Raw genomic sequence first — 15546 nt, forward strand, 5'->3', positions numbered from 1 at the left:
AGAGGGGAGGAGGCCTCTGAATTCGCAAAATAAAATAATTCCCCATGAACATGTCCGAAGGTAGATCAACAACACTCCGAAAGCCAGCTCAATTCCACCTCTTCGAGACCTCTGTACAGCAGCCTCACAGCCAAGTAAACCAGGCGTAACAGCAACAAATAAAATTTTAAAAAAGTAAGATGGCCCCAGCCAACACCTGAATATCTTTTATTTCCAGCAGCGTGCTTTGCTCTATACCACCTCGCTCGGTTTCACTGAGCGGAGAGGAATTATCACCGCCCGGCACCACGGACACGCACAGCTCCCCATCCCACCAGGACCCCACGGCGTCCCCGAGGCCACCCCGATTTCCCCACCGGGTTTGATCCCAGCACATTCCCCATTCCCTAACTTCGCGACTTCACCGACAGCAAAGCCGAGCTGGGATTAACCGGTGACCCTACCCCAAAGTATCCCTGCACAGGCAACGTACGCAGCATCAAATACCCACGGAGAAAAGGCAGCCCAGCATTTTCTTCGGCTCACAGAAAATAAAAGGAGAAAGAGGGAAAGGAACTTGCGTGGCTCCTTTTTGTGGGGTGGCACCCAGAGAAAGACTATAAAACCACCCATAAATTTTACCTCTCGGCAGACTCCCTCATGTTACATCCCATGAACTCTGTGGAGGTTCCCACACCAAACTGCTGCCTGATCTTATGGAAACTCCGTAAGGAAGGACTCCTCAGAAGGTCAGACCCGGCCACGCAGCCACAAGGACTTCAGAGAGCCGAATGCCATGGGTAGGTGCTTTGTCTGGGCTACACGCCGCACAAACAACGTTTAACAAAGGGCCCCCTTAGTCATTTTATATATATTGCAAGAGTCAAGTAATTGTATTTTCAATCAGCTGCTCACGCTAGGAGGTTTTTTATATATATATTTAAGAAAAAAAAAAAAAAAAAGACCCAGATTCAGGTTTCCGAAAGCTGTTCTCCTTTTATGTGTAACTATCAATGTATATCAACTGGGTGCGCAATCATATTTATTGTCACTTTCATTCATGTCATGCCCTTGCTTACATGGTTTAGATATGAATTATTGACTGTTACGGTCCTTGTTGTAAAGGGGGGGCGGGGGGGGGGGGGAGCAGTCAAGTACTTTGCAGCGTGCTAAAACAAGGCAGCTGGATCGCCACAGAAAAGCCCGCTGATCACCTCTGGTCGGCTCAGAAAGCCAACAGCCGAGATGAAACACACACACACCACCCCCCCATGCCAAATTTCCATCATTCCCCCCCATTTTTTTTTAATTAAAAAAAAAAAAAAAAAGAGATTCCAACAAATAAATAAATAAGTGGTGCATGTTGTTAAATGTCCTTCCCTGAGCATCTGTTGTTTAAGATCACCCTTGATTGATGACTGCTATTTTTTAATTGTTGCTTTTAAAATTTAAATGCCCCCCTGGGATGTGTTATAAGTGTGTTAGTACATGGTAGGAGGTCTGGAAAGTGGGAAACGGCAGAACCAGCGCTCTCATGCCATTAGCTTCTTTAGAAGCCTGAGAACACCCCATGCCATAAAACAACAGTACCCTAAAGTAACTAACAATGTAATATATTGCTTTCACTAAAGGTAACTGACAACTCGCTCTTACGTGAGCTAGCCTGGATGACTGGCAGACAAGAGCATTTTAACCCTTTCTCTAAAAAAAAAAAAAAAAAAAAAAGAAACCTTTATGTTTACCTCAGTAGCAGTAAAACTGCACAATTTCATTTTGTTGGGGTTTTTCCCCCCCCACTCTCTACTTGACTTTTTTTTTTTTAAACAGTGCCATGTCATAAAGAAGAAACTAGAGCAAGAGAGAAATTGCAGGGGTTTTGATTTTTCCTTCTCCCCAGAAAAAGCAATAAACAAAAAACAGGCTATAGAATAGAAATTAAACCACGGCATTTTCCCTTCCAGACGCAAACCGCACCACGCAAGTTCACTGCCAGAAGCATTAAATACCAGCGAGTTACTTCTCCCCACTTAAATACTGCTACCTGGGGCAGAGGGGGAGCACAAACTTGGTGGAATGAACCCCTCAAAGAACAAAAAGAACAATAATACAGAACCAACAGCATTGATCTCCTACCTGTTTTCTCTTTGATTTCACACAAGACATTAAAAAGGGCTGGCTTCATCCTGTGGCAGTTTAAAGCGTGTTTCCTGGAGAGAAAAGCAAAGCGGGGAGGGCGAGGTTAGGAATGTCACCGCCAGGAACAACTTCCCAAGCCCACGCCGGCCGGTGTGTGTGTGCCAGAGGTGGGGGGACACACCGGAGCCCCCCCCCGGCCCCCGCCACCAGCCCTGCTAGGACTCTGCAAACAGCCACTGACTCAACGCAGGGGAGATGGATGGATGGATGGATGGATGGATGGATGACGCCAATTTAGGAATGGCTGGAAAAAAATCGCCTTTGCTGCCGAGCGGCTCCCACAGCCAGTGCGAGGCAGGCGATGCGCCGACCCGAAGCCAGCAGCTTTTGGGAGCCAAGCTCGGTCTGACCGTCTTGCTCAATACAGAGAGAGCACTGGGCTCTCTCCGTCCCCGACCCCCAATATTAAACCCAGCCATGTGCTTTATTAGGCTCATCCTACGAGGCAGAGGGGAAACAAACCCCCCCCTCACCCCAGCGCTGGAAACATCCTCTGCTTCGAGCTGTCAATTCGGGGAATCTCAGCGCCCAACTTGGAGCACAGAGACACACGTACGGAGAGAGAAACCCACTCCTCTGCCTCCACGCTACTTACATCCAGCTTCTTTGCAGGTGTTAAAATTTAATTCTTTCCAACTGGGACAGTAAACACATTTAGAAACACAGCCAGCTGCTCCTGGGAAGGGGAGAGCGTGCTGTTCAACGCCTTTCTTTTTGGCGGCTGCTGCTATTTCGGAGCTGACCGTTCTCCTCTGGGTTTTGAGGAGAGTTTGGCGGGGGGGTGGTTTTATTCAGCTGGTTTTGAAACCCACCATGTGCCCGCTGAGGTGAAGAAAGAGCACGATTTCATTCTTTCTCTCAAGCCAGACGATCATCCAGCCAAGGGTTTGGATGTATAAAGGGCTGCCGCTATCAGGCGCCGGTTACGGGATTTCTGTTTACCAACCGAAATTACACGCGAAGGACGATGTGAACATCTGGCAAACATTCACACTACTTACCCCACCACCCACAACATGTTAAAAAGATTTATATATCTGATGAAGTCTCTCAAAGGTATATACCCTCGCAGAACCACAGCATCCCCTTATCAGCACACCCAGATGGGTACAGACATGTGGGTATACGCAAATCGCGTACATATGCTGGAGGGGCCCTCTTACAAATAAGACTGACACTTTGCATCTTCCCAAAACTTCACGGGGAAAAGAAAAAAAAAAAAAAAAGGAAAGAGGCAGCAAAACAACCATGCAATAGTGGGATGGATAGAGGAAATGCAAAGCCAAACATCACTGAAAAATACAGCTTGTTTGGCAGCTCAGAATTAAAAATAATAATAATGAAAAAAAAGTACTGTGAAGAAGCAGCTGAAATAGTCCAGCAAGGCAAACCCATAAAGCCTTCTCCTAGCTCTGTTCTGCTTTGGTTTTATTGATTTGATTAACTACACTAAATTATCCAGGCAGGAACACACACAATCCCTGAAACTTTACGAAGGAAGATCCCCCCAATGCCCCGGGTCTGGCCGGGGAGAAAGTGCACACTTGCCTCCTCCTCCTCCTAACAGCTACTCTGCCCCTGCAAGAACATAAGAAAATTAATAAGATCAGCCCAGCAGCAAGCCTTTTCATTAAGCGGGAGCTTAAGCGGGAGCTTCGGGCAAGCTAGGGAGGGGGGGAGGATGTAAGCTCAGGTTTGGGGGTTACTTTTATCCTTCTGGAAGTTCTTCCTAAGCGAGTTTTGGGGCTGTGCGGTGCGTTTTTCCAGGAACAATGTCTTCCAGCAATCTGCTCCAGCTCAGGGCATGAATACCACACCTAGCCGCTCTGCAGCCCACAAGAAATTTCAAGTGTGCCCTAGGTAAATCAGAGCAACTTTTTTTTTTTTTTTTTAAATTCCTCCAACTGTGCCTTCAATTTGGGGATTTATTTGTTTTTGTTTTTTTCTTCCCCCTCCTTTAACTTCTGCTAGCGCCTTTGGAGGTGTGCATTAGGTTTGTGCTCCTCGAAGCCACGGGGCAATTAGGTTACTGGCTTTTCTAGCCCCTTTTTTTTGTCCCCCTTTTTAAATATCTCTGCAATTAAGGAAGAAAACATAAGGGAAAGCTTCCATGTGCATCCTCCAAGCGCAAAAACACGGCCTTAAAAATAACACAGGGCCCTAAAGAACATTATCAACGCCCCTAAAAAAATAAATAAAAAAACAACACGAAAAAAAGAAAAAAAAAAAAGCAGCACTTTGTGCCTCTTTCGGAGGAGACCAAAGCAGAGCCTCCCGCACCCCCCAGCAACCATCCCCCTCCGGAATGGACCCCCCCCACCCCAAAAAAAGGGGCTGAGTTCGGGATGGCGTGGGGGAGCCCTGGGGGGGGGGGTGTCTGTGAACCCCAGGAACCCCCACCAAGTTGGGGTGAGGGGGGGGAATTAACCCTCCCCCTTCTTTTCCCCTCCCATATCCCAAATTTCTCGGCGGCGGGAACCCCCGGACAACAAAGGCCAGGGGAAACTCCACCCCCCCACGGTCCGGGGCCGCTCTCCTCACCTTGCCTGCGCTTCGTCCAAACTCTGGTCCGTGATGGTCATGATCTGCTGTAAGATGTCTCCGATGTCCTGCTTCCTCCCTGCCTCCCCCTCCGCCCCTCCTGGTCCATCCTGCATGTGCTGGGACAGGCCCGGGTGCCCCGGCATCCCCACCCCGCTGTGCGTGTGCATCAGCCGCGGCTGGTCATCCATCGCCGGCCCCGCCGCCGCCTCCTCCTGCCCTGGCCGCCTGGCTCCTCGCTTTCTTTTCTTGCTCGCTTTCTTCTTCTTTCCTTCCCCCCCCCCCTCCTCCTCCTCTTCCCCAGCCTCTTCCTCTTCGCTTTTTATTTATCCTTCACGCTGGCGCCCGGCTCCGCGGCGGGGAGGAAGAGGAGGAGGAGGAGGGGAAAAAAAAACGCGAGGGGAAAAGAAAAAAAAAAAAGAGAAAGAAAAGAAAGGGGGGGGGGAGAAATCCCTTTGGCTGCTGGAGGAGGAGGAGGAGGGAGGGAGGAGGGAGAGGGAGGGAAGGAGGAGGGAGAGGAGGGGGGGGGGTTCCGGGGAAGGGAGGGGAAACGGCGGCGACTCCGAAAGCAGCGCAGCTCAGCCCCGCGCCCGGGGAGGCGGCGGGCGGCCCGGCGGGGCAGGGGCTGCTCCCGGCCAGGCGGCAACGGCCGGGGCCAGCGATAGCAGCGCCGGAGCCGCCGGGGCCGGAGCCCCCCCGCGCTCCGAGGGGAGGGCTCCAAACTTTCCCCCCCACCTCGGGGCTGGCTGACAGCCGGGAGCCGGGCCCCCCCTCCCCGCTCCTCCTCCTCCTCCTCGGCCGGGCCTGCGCGCACCGCTGCCGGCCCTCGCCGCCTGCTTTTGTTCGGCTCCGGACTCCTCAAACTGGCACGGAGGAGCCCGGGGGGGGGGGGGGGCGGAGGGAGGAAGGGGCCGCGGCGCCTGCCCGCCCCTCCAGCCCCATTGGCGGCGGCAAGGCCGGCCTCCCCCCCCCCCCCCCGTCGTGGGCCGCTCCGCCTCCCCGCCGCCCGCCCGTCAATCTCCGGGTTCAGAGGTGGGCCGGGGGGCCGCGCCCCGCCCGCGCCTTAAAGCGGCCTCGGCCGCCGGGCGGAGCGGGGAAGGACTGGCGGTCTGAGGGGGATCGGCCTGTGGGGCGTCCCGCCGCCTGCTGTGCGCTGCTCCCCGCGGCCCCGGCCCGCCTTCCGCCTGCCCCCTCCCCTCAGCCCCCCGCCGCTCTGTAGGGCTGGTGTCAGCCCGCCCCTCAGTCTCCCCTCAGCCCCCCGCTGCCCCTCAGCCTTCCCGCCTTTCCTCGGCCAGCTTCCCCGCTTCCCTTCGACGCCCCGTCTCCCCTCAGCCTCCCCGGAGCCCTGCTGCCAGCCAGCCCGCTCCGACTCCCCGCACTGTCCCCGCACCCCGGGTGGGAGCCGGGTCACCCCCACCCCGCCGTGCCCCTAGCGAACTCGCTCCTTCCCTCTCGCCTCTGCCATCTTCCCACGGGGCCGTTACCTTCCTGGGTCCCACAAGCAGGGCCTGCCCACGCCTGACAGCCCCACGGCTGCCCGGGCAGGGCAAGGGGAGCTGGCAGAGGCCCTGGCAGAGGCCCCAAGGCTGCCATTCGGAGCTCCATGTCACGGTGTCACAGCGCTCGGGCGGGAGAAACGCTTCCCCAGTCGCTTTCTGCTGTCCCCAGGATCTGCGGCCAAAGCCACCTCTGCAGGCATCGGCTGGTGAGCAGGGGTGGCCCCGGGACCGGGCCTGCCTGCAAACTCCTATTTAAAAAGGAATAAATAGAAGGTAGTTATGGTGATGAAAGAGTTTCCTGCATGGGAGAGGGTTTCATCGGGCTGTCCCTGTCTCGGATCCGAGGGCTGCCAGCTCCAGGCCCCTCGGAAGGTGAGGGGAGACGGACCCAGCCCACCTTCGGCGCAGGCTGGGGAAGAAGCCGCGCTGTTGATCGGAAAGAGAAAGAACATAAGGCACTTGTTTTGCTTCCACTGTTCCTCTTTAATGAAACACTTTCCAGTGTTTTAAGCAAAACATGACTTTTCATTTTGAAGTTTCCTTTCGAACCATTAAAATGTTTTAAAGTGGTTGAAGGCGAAGTGAGATGTTTTGATTTTTGCCGCTGTGAAATGTTTCACTCAACACGTTCTTTGTGTTTCTCGATCTGCCAAAGTTTTTCAAAGGTTTCTGCTTTCTCACCAAAGACGTATCTATATATTTTTTACTTTTCTGAAATGGTGAAAGAACAGAGAGAGAAAAATATCCTTTATCTCCGCGGCTCCACAGGAAGCGAAACTTTGTCCAAGCAACAAGGAGCCAAGGGACTCCTCTCCAAAGGTCCGAACTTTCAGACGCTTAGTCATCCCTGTGCTCGCCGGCGCACACCCTGAGTCTAGACACAGGCTGTCTCAAGCGCCGGCAGGGACTCTCCATCCCCGGAGGCCAGCCCGGGGTCTTTCAGGTTGGATTTTGGGTGGCTCAGAGGAGAGGCGGCGCAGTGGAGCTGAACCTGCTCAGCGGAAAGGGGAGCGGTGGCCGCGGGGGGACAGATGGGGACATTGGGGAGCACAGCACATGGTGGCCTGCTGACCCCGCAGACTCTTGCATTGCAGATCCTTCCTCCCTTTCCCATGTTGCAACATGATGCTTCAGCACAGCCAGTAGCTGTGAGAGAGCGGGAGCCAGAAGACCCTTGGGGGAGCCGGCGTGGGTTGGGTATGGGGCATCCATGGGGTCAGCAAGCCCCAGGCAGCCCCACAGCCCCTCACAGGGAGAGGGGCAGAGCGACCCGAGCCGCTCCAAGAGAGGCATCCCGGGACGGGGCCTTGGAGGAGCCATTAGGCCAACGCATAAACGGCCAGGACTCTGCCTCTGCCGTCTGCTGGAGCCTGTAAAACCCTTCCTGTCAGAGAGAACTAATCCTGAGGCCTTCGCAACACCTCTCCTGGAAAGCACGTTTCACTCCTCTGTCTCCTCGTGCCTTCCAAGTGCCTGAGACTGCAAGAGGTATTACCGAAAATATTCCTCATGGGAAGCTGACACCGGACTCCCTTAAAACCCAAACGCCATCACCCCTCCTTCCCCAAGACACAAGCGAGCACTATGCTCTATTATCTCTACACCCACTAAATCTTTCTGAAATAAAGAATAAACATTTCCACCACACATAGCGTAAGTGTATGTGCCAAGCTGCTTCACTTCCTCTCCGCTGTGGTTGTTGTAAAGTGGTTTTGTTTCAATGGTGAAGCAGATGGACAGGTTCCAAGCCTGGCGTCCCCTCTCCCTCCGAGTACGTCTAACGCTACCTTTGGTTTATCGCAAATTCCTGAAGAAAATGTTTACGGGAGCCTCTTGTTTAAAATCTTGGCTCCATCGCAGCATAATTCCTATTATTTATTAAATGAAAATCAAGCAGTTGTTAATGCACCATTACTGCAGCAAAGTGGAGCCCTTGAAAACCGAGGCCAAACGCACTCTGTTTCTCCGAGTGCAAGGGAAGCATCTCCTCGTCGTCGTCCCTCATCGCTCATGCTGCAACGGGATGAAAAGCAGCCTCCCGTCCTGGGACCCCTGAAACATTTTCTTTTCGGTGAGAAGAGCCACAAACTCTGTTGTTTTGCTGTCCAAAACCTGACATCCCAGAGCCAGACAGCGTACGGATTGTCCATAACACCGTCGGAGCGGCTTTACCTGAGACACCTCTGTGGCAATGCCCTTCTCTGTCCACCATCACCAGATTAATTTTCCTCCCTCTTCTGCGATTTTCCTCCAACGTATTCCATGGAAAAACCAAAGCCTTTCCTACTTCCCACCAGCCGCAGCCCCCGTAACGCCGCGAGCCCCATATGGATGGTCTCTCTTGGGCTGAAGCACAGCAGAGTTTAAATTCCTAACCGCTTTTCAGAGGAGAGCCTTAAATTTTCCCAGAAATGTTGTGTTGCTGCTTTGAACTGATTGTTTGTCAATTTAGTCATTAACTTTCTTCCTTACCCCTTTGGCTTTTGATAAGACAGAAGATGTTAAGGGGAAGGGAAATGGGCTCAGAATGATTTCCCCTGGCGAAGGATCCCAGTCCCCAGAAGTGAGGGGAGTTTTCTCATCAATTTGAGCAGAGACAGGGCTTCACTCACGGTGCCAGGTTAAATCAGCGTTCAAGTCTTTTGCAGTGTTTGCTTGTTAGACTTTAGCAAAGTACCTGGCTCTTCTGGAATGGTCTCAATCTGTAGATCTCAAAGCCCTTTCAAGAGGAGGTAAATACCGCTGGTCACCGTTGAGGGAGGTGGGAAGAGCTGGCCGGGCGGTGGGAGAGCCAGAAAGGGATTCCCAGTCCCCCCATTCCCAGCCTCATGTTCAATCCCCTGCATCCCGCCGACTTTGCCATGGTCACAGTGTCTTCTATTAGAAAATGCACATCTGAATTCATGCATTACTTATTAATATTTCCTACTCACAAAATTATTGCAAAGAACCTGAGCATGGGTAAAATACTACAACCACGGGCGAGGGGATCAACTTCTGTTCACACAAAAGTTTGTTGCGTCTAAACTTCCTTGTTGCTTATTCAAATGCAAGTAACAAAATTCTTACCATCAGAAGTTTACCAAAAAGGAAAACAGCTTTTCCCAATAGCTGACATAAACATGTAAGTGCTACCAACCATATTTACATGTTTGAAATAGATGGTATAATTAGAATGAGTTATAGTCGATATTCAGCCTTTCCCTGGTTTAAATGCTACCTTCTGATACAGCACAACACATCCTTTAATTGTAATCACGTGCTCTTTCTTAGAGACTGCTGCAATTTTTTTTCCCCCCCACAAAAACGTCTGTAATTGAAAAGAAAATGGCATTGTTTAAAACAAATTCTCTGCCCTCCCGGAAATAAACAGGTGACTTCCCTTACAGAATGTCCTATTTCTGGGACTCCTACACCAGAGCAAGCCATTCGCAAAATCATTTTGGTCATTTTTCCAGACCCCAGACTTGAATTTTAGCAAGGAAATGCAGTTTCTGAAGACTGAAAAAAATCCAACAAGGATTTTGAAAACAAGTCAGGTAAAAGCTATCAGAGGAAATGTCAACAAAAGCCGTCATAGAGTCCTCCAATAAAAGCAAGTCCATACCAGACTCAACAAAAAAGGTCTTTTTCCCTCTTTCAGACAATACTGATGTTCCTCAAAGGATACAAAATAGCCGTTAAATTCACTTTTATCTAGTGTATCTCACATCCTGTGCAGTGCTTTTAAAAAGAGAAAGCCACATTAGAGAGGCAAACACATGACTGTATTCCACAGCTTCTCCATGAGATCTGACAGGTCAGGCTTTCACATGAGACCTCTTCACCACCAGCAGCACGGACTCACTTTTGTAGTAAGCCCATTTTCAGGTGATTTACCAAGAAGGTATATCCCTAGCCTGCTTGTCTTCTAGGGACAAGAAGAAGGGCCTTACCTCTGTGAACCTCTAGCAAGAGCCGAGATTGTGACCCAAAGGTGAACATGCAGTAGCTACCCTGACCAGTGTCTGTAAAGGAAGTCCCTACTGCCTCATGTGAACTATAGGTATCTAGAATGACTTTCTTTGTGTCTCAGATGCAGGCTCATGGTTTTGGGATGTTTTCCACCACATCATCTGCTTTCAAGTGGTCATTATGGAGCTCAGCGGTCAGTGGAAGTCGGTTTTCTTCTCTTGAGCTTTCCACAGATTTCCAAGGCCAAGAAAGGCTGCGAAGGAAGAGGCTCAGCTACAGGTTTGCTATTTTGACTTCATAAAAGAGGAGTTTAAGGCAATCTCCAAAGATAACTCTCACCAGCTCTGAACCAAGGGATAGAGCAAATCCCCTCTGCCCCTCTGCAGCAGTAAAGTTGGTGGGAAATGACCCCCCCCCCATGAAAAGTTCTGCCAAGAAGACCCTTGGTCATCTCTGAGAGCCCTGCCATCCCGTGCACCTCTCAAGCTGGCCATCACCACAAAGCACTGAGCAAAGAGGTCATAGTGAGAGACTTAGGTCTCTCTGGCGGTAAGCAAGCCAACAGCTCCAATTTGCTGACTCGCTTTTCGATAAAATCTCCCCCTTGGCTTGTTCACAGATTCCTCCAGTCTGTTGCGGGGGTTTTGACCCCGTGTTCCTACAGGCTCTCCTATTATCGGCTGTCCCATCCTTTCTACACGACTGCCGAAGTTGGACCTTAGCCTTTCATTTCATTTTCATTTGGCTTCTTCCCCAACTTCCCATATTTGAGCACTTTGCTTGTTATCAGTCTGGTCCCTCCTGTACTTCGCTCAGCTCCATTCTACTAATTGGGTCGAGCGTGGGCCCAGCATTCCCTAAAAGAGAGTCGCTTGCCCTCGCGCGCAGTCGCTGCCGCGCATTCAACACCCTCCCCAGGCTCCCAGCGCAGGAGCAACACTTCCTCTCCAAAAGGTGCTGGTGCCCTTGACTGAATGGGTCTGAGACAGTGATCGATATAATCGCTAATATATGATTGTGTCCCATATTGGTTCTTCACAGCCCGGGAAACACATCCCCTGGCAGGCCCTGAAGGTTGGAGGACAGATAGGCTTCAGAACCAGACATCCATTTTCACTATCGCTTTTATCAACAGCTTTCTCAGTAATATCCCTACGTTGCACACCACCTGGGGAAGCACCACATTTCAGACAGCCAGCAACCTAAGACTAGGATGTTCACTTTAACTCCTCTGAATTGAAATTCTGTAGATTCTCGTACAGTCAGCTGAACCAAAGATGCTTGCACCACCCTTGTCCATGACCTTGTCTTTCCAGAACACAAGTCACCACCGCTTCCCTGTGGCTCTCAGGCCGCAAAAAGGTGTCAAAACCACTTTCCTCTCACTTTTGAGTAGGGAGGCAGTGCTGCAGAGAGAATAACCGCAAATCACAGCAGCAGCTCTCCTGCCCCCGGACCCAACCCAAGTTCACCAATGACTTTACTTTCCCTGGTCGACTGGGCAGAAAACCCGCAAAGCTTAATTTCTTACCACGCTTTCCCAGGAGGAAAAAATCTCACCTAGAACTGCTGTCAAGTCACATATTGTATCTCACCCCAAGAAGATTTAGGCAGGTTAAGCCTGGAAGAAAAAGAAACTATCAAAGAGTACTTGTTTGATAAGGGCACATCTATACTCCAGCAGCACCTGGTTACTGTGAGATGTGTGGAGCTGGAAGCTGGGCTGGGGGAGCGGGTTGCCCTCCCCGGGCACTGTTCTCCAGAGGGGAAGCCAGAAAGGACAAGTAGTCACTAGCTCCAAACGAGAGCAAAGCCTGCAGAGCAAAAACTGTTTGCATCTTGCAGCGAGCTCCAAGCCACCCAGCACTCCCAGTCAATGGGCCCAGCACCTGCTGGGGAGGGGAAGCCGCAGCCCTGGGAACGGAAAGCCAGGTTCAGTGGGGCTGAGGCTTTGGGAGGAGGTCCTGTGGAACCAAAGGAGGTGGACGTCTTAGACACTGCCCACAGTCTCCCACTGGTCTCTTTAGCCACAGTTTCAACCTTCCCAGCTTCCATTTAATGAGTGCAAAAGTCAAGGTGTCCAAGGGATGGAGCTCTTTGGGAGAGGGCCAGAAGATATTTTGCAGAGGCCTGGAAAAGAGATGAGGGTGCCATGGTCGTGGCAATGGGGAAGACAAATGGACACGTAAAACTCAAAGAGCTACCGACGACTCTAACATGCTCCTTTTCCCCCCGTCTCAGACCGGAGAAGGTTCCCAAAGGGTGTAAATTAATAAGCCTTGTTTGAAGCAGTACTACTTTACTCACAGTAAAGACCTGGCTTTCAAATTTTAGAGGCCCCAAGTGGGTGTTGCATGGGAGCCTGAATTTCAGGGCCCAAGGTGGGAAGACCCCGCTCGTCTCACGTTGCCCTGGCCTCGAATAAAAGAGCCAAAACTCCTCCTGTGTTTTAGGCTGCTCAGCGGCTTCCTCCAGCTAATTGTTCTTTCCCCAGTTGAATAGTCTATTTCTGGAGCAATACACAAATTAGGGCAGAGAGAAAGACACTGGAAAAGCTGAAGAGGAGCATGGAGGACAAGAGTCGTCCCAGGCCCCCAGTGTCCCCATAGAACGGGCAGTGTTGGGGTCCCAGCAGCCGGATGGAGATGGGGTGCGAGGGGAGAAATGGGAGCAGTGTCCTGGGAGATACAGACTTCTTCAGGCAGAGGGGAAAAGGAGGAGAGGCAAAGGAAGCCACAGCCTTTTGGTTTTGCAAGGAAGGGCTGTGCTGCCATTCAGCGTGACCTGGACAGGCTGGAAAGTTGGGCAGAGAGGAACCTGATGAAATTTAACAAGGGCAAATGCAGGGTCCTGCACCTGGGGAGGAACAACCCCATGCATCAGTACAGGCTTGGGGCGGACCTGCTGGAGAGCAGCTCTGCGGAGAGGGACCTGGGCGTCCTGGTGGACAACAGGTTGACCATGAGCCAGCAGTGTGCCCTGGCTGCCAAGAAAGCCAATGGGATCCTGGGGTGCATTAGGTGGAGTGTGGCCAGCAGGTCGAGGGAGGTTCTCCTTCCACTCTACACTGCCCTAGTGAGGCCCCATCTGGAGTACTGTGTCCAGTTCTGGCCTCCCCAGTTCAAGAAAGATGAGGAGCTACTGAAGAGAGTCCAGCAGAGGGCTATGAGGATGGTGAGGGGACTGGAGCATCTCTCCTACGAGGAAAGGCTGAGGGAGCTGGGCTTGTTCAGCCTGAAGAAGAGAAGGCTGTGAGGGGACCTAATATATACTTACAAATATCTCAAGGGCGGGTGTCAGGAGGATGGGGCCAAACTCTTTTCAGTGGTGCCCAGTGACAGGACAAGGGGCAACGGGCACAAACTGAAGCAGAGGAAGTTCCAGGTGAACATGAGGAAGAACTTCTTCCCTCTGAGGGTGACGGAGCCCTGGAACAGGCTGGCCAGGGAGGCTGTGGAGTCTCCTTCTCTGGAGATATTCAAGACCCGCCTGGACAAGGTCCTGTGCAGCCTGCTGTAGGTGACCCTGCTTCGGCAGGAGGGTTGGACTAGATGACCCACAGAGATCCCTTCCAACCCCTACCATTCTGTGATTCTGTGAAAGCACGTTCCGCCCATTTTTATAGCCTATATAATGTAGCGTTCTCCAAGCTGGTGCTGAACAGATGGGCTACATATGAACTGATGGCTGCAGGTAGAGTTTGCAGTACTGCTGTCAGTCCTGGAGTAACATCCCAGAAGAAAACAGCTCCTGGAAGACTCCACCATCCCAGCCTGATCTGGAAGAAGACAGCCTCTGCCAGACCTTCACCACAGACGGGACACGGACCTTCACTGCACGGTGCACTGTTTGTCTATGAATGGATGGACAAGCAACAGCAGGAGACACCTTCACTAGGATCAAAGTTTGGTCTACAGCAGCGAAGACATACCTGCATTTTGATGTGAAATCATCAAAGCAAGTCACTTCAGCGTCGGAGCAAGCTAGAGCAACCCCCCCTGCGTAGACATGGTTAGGCTGGCCCCAGTCAGCCGCAGGACTTTCTCTGCACCAGAAACCCAAGCGATACCGGTGACATGAGAATGGCATTGCATTAGGTTTACTCTGAGGAGCTGGGTTCAGACTCTAACCCTGGCTTTCACACAGCTTTTTTATCATCTCTCCTCACCACCACTTAGCTCCAACTCCAAGCACTGGAGTAACTAAATACCGTCAATTAAATTGCCTCAGAGGAAACAAAATGTGCATTTTTACAGTCCGGAGCCGGAGCCTTGTTCTCATGCTTCATGATGAAAGGAGCACTTTAGGCTGCACAAACCACTTGTATTAAAAGGCAAATATTATTATTTCCTGTTTTTTCTTTGGAACCCAGAGCAGATGAGAGAAACTTCGTAATGCAGAATCTGAGGTGCTCCTTAAAACAAGAAATCAATGTAACTAGTCCTCAGCCTATGTAGGACTGCATGGATCCTTCATAAGTGTAGGAGAAAGGTCTTGGCTTGGTGCTGGAATTGCAGCAGGAAAAATCTGTCATGGGACCCGAGAATCGCTTCGTGATGGACTAAAGTCAAGGAAAAAAATAAAAATCTGAATCTTCCTATTAGGCAAGTGTTTCTGGGGTGAGTATCTCTTCCCGCTTCCCCTGGCTAAAGAGGAGCAAGCTGCGGTCTTCGTTGCACACGCGCATCCCACGCGTGCTCTTTCTGGCCCGTTTGAGGCACAGCTTCCCAGGCTGTATCATGTGCAAAGTGAAACCACCTGAAGAGTGTCCCTTTAAAAGCCACGGAAGTGCGGAGAGCAGCACCAGCAGCAGTCAATAGCAATTTCCACCGCTGGGTCGATACCATCTGATGGCTGTGTAGCTGTAAAGATTGTTTCACACACATATCAGGAGGTGGGCAGGGGCAGGAAAAGTGGAATTGGTTTTAATGATTGCAGGATTCAAAGTACTCCTGGCTCCCTCTCCCTCTTCTTCTTTCACAAGAAATACACTCACAGAGAGTCAGAAATCAAATTTCCAGCCCTGTCAGTTCCTATCACACCAGCTCCCCAGCTTGGACTCCTTCCCAGTTTGCCAGGGAAGCTTCTCCTAATCCACTGAGAAGTGCATTACCGGGAGATGGAGTTGCAGCCTGTGTCCAAACTTCTCTGCAGTTTCAGGTCATTAGCTCCACGGGTTTGGACGCGGAGCTACAGCAGAAGCTCAGCGCTCAGGTTCAAACCCAAAGGGTTTCCAGATGAGGGTAATTTGCACTATTTTACCTCCCAAGACAAGATCAGCATCTCGATTTGCTAAATGCCGGATGGCCAGAGAATAGCAGAGAAGCACAGCTAGACATAAAAAAGAGGGAGGGTACCCATTTTGCGGAGAAAATGT

General features: G+C 51.4%; 1 protein-coding gene across 2 annotated transcripts in view; it reads right to left on the reverse strand.

The window, feature by feature from the left end:
- Positions 1–5029, reverse strand: part of PBX1 (PBX homeobox 1) — a 130774-nt gene extending 125745 nt beyond the window's left edge. For both annotated transcript variants that reach the window (XM_075422477.1, XM_075422479.1), the window contains exons 1-2: positions 4717–5029; positions 2113–2186 (exon numbers count right to left, since the gene is read on the reverse strand). In XM_075422477.1, coding sequence (XP_075278592.1) covers positions 2113–2186; positions 4717–4907 — 265 coding nt within the window. In that variant the 5' untranslated portion in view covers positions 4908–5029. The remainder of the gene's footprint in view (positions 1–2112; positions 2187–4716) is intronic.
- Positions 5030–15546: the final 10517 nt, after the last annotated feature.

Source organism: Opisthocomus hoazin, chromosome 6 (genome assembly GCF_030867145.1).
Source record: "Opisthocomus hoazin isolate bOpiHoa1 chromosome 6, bOpiHoa1.hap1, whole genome shotgun sequence".
Taxonomy (NCBI): domain Eukaryota; kingdom Metazoa; phylum Chordata; class Aves; order Opisthocomiformes; family Opisthocomidae; genus Opisthocomus; species Opisthocomus hoazin.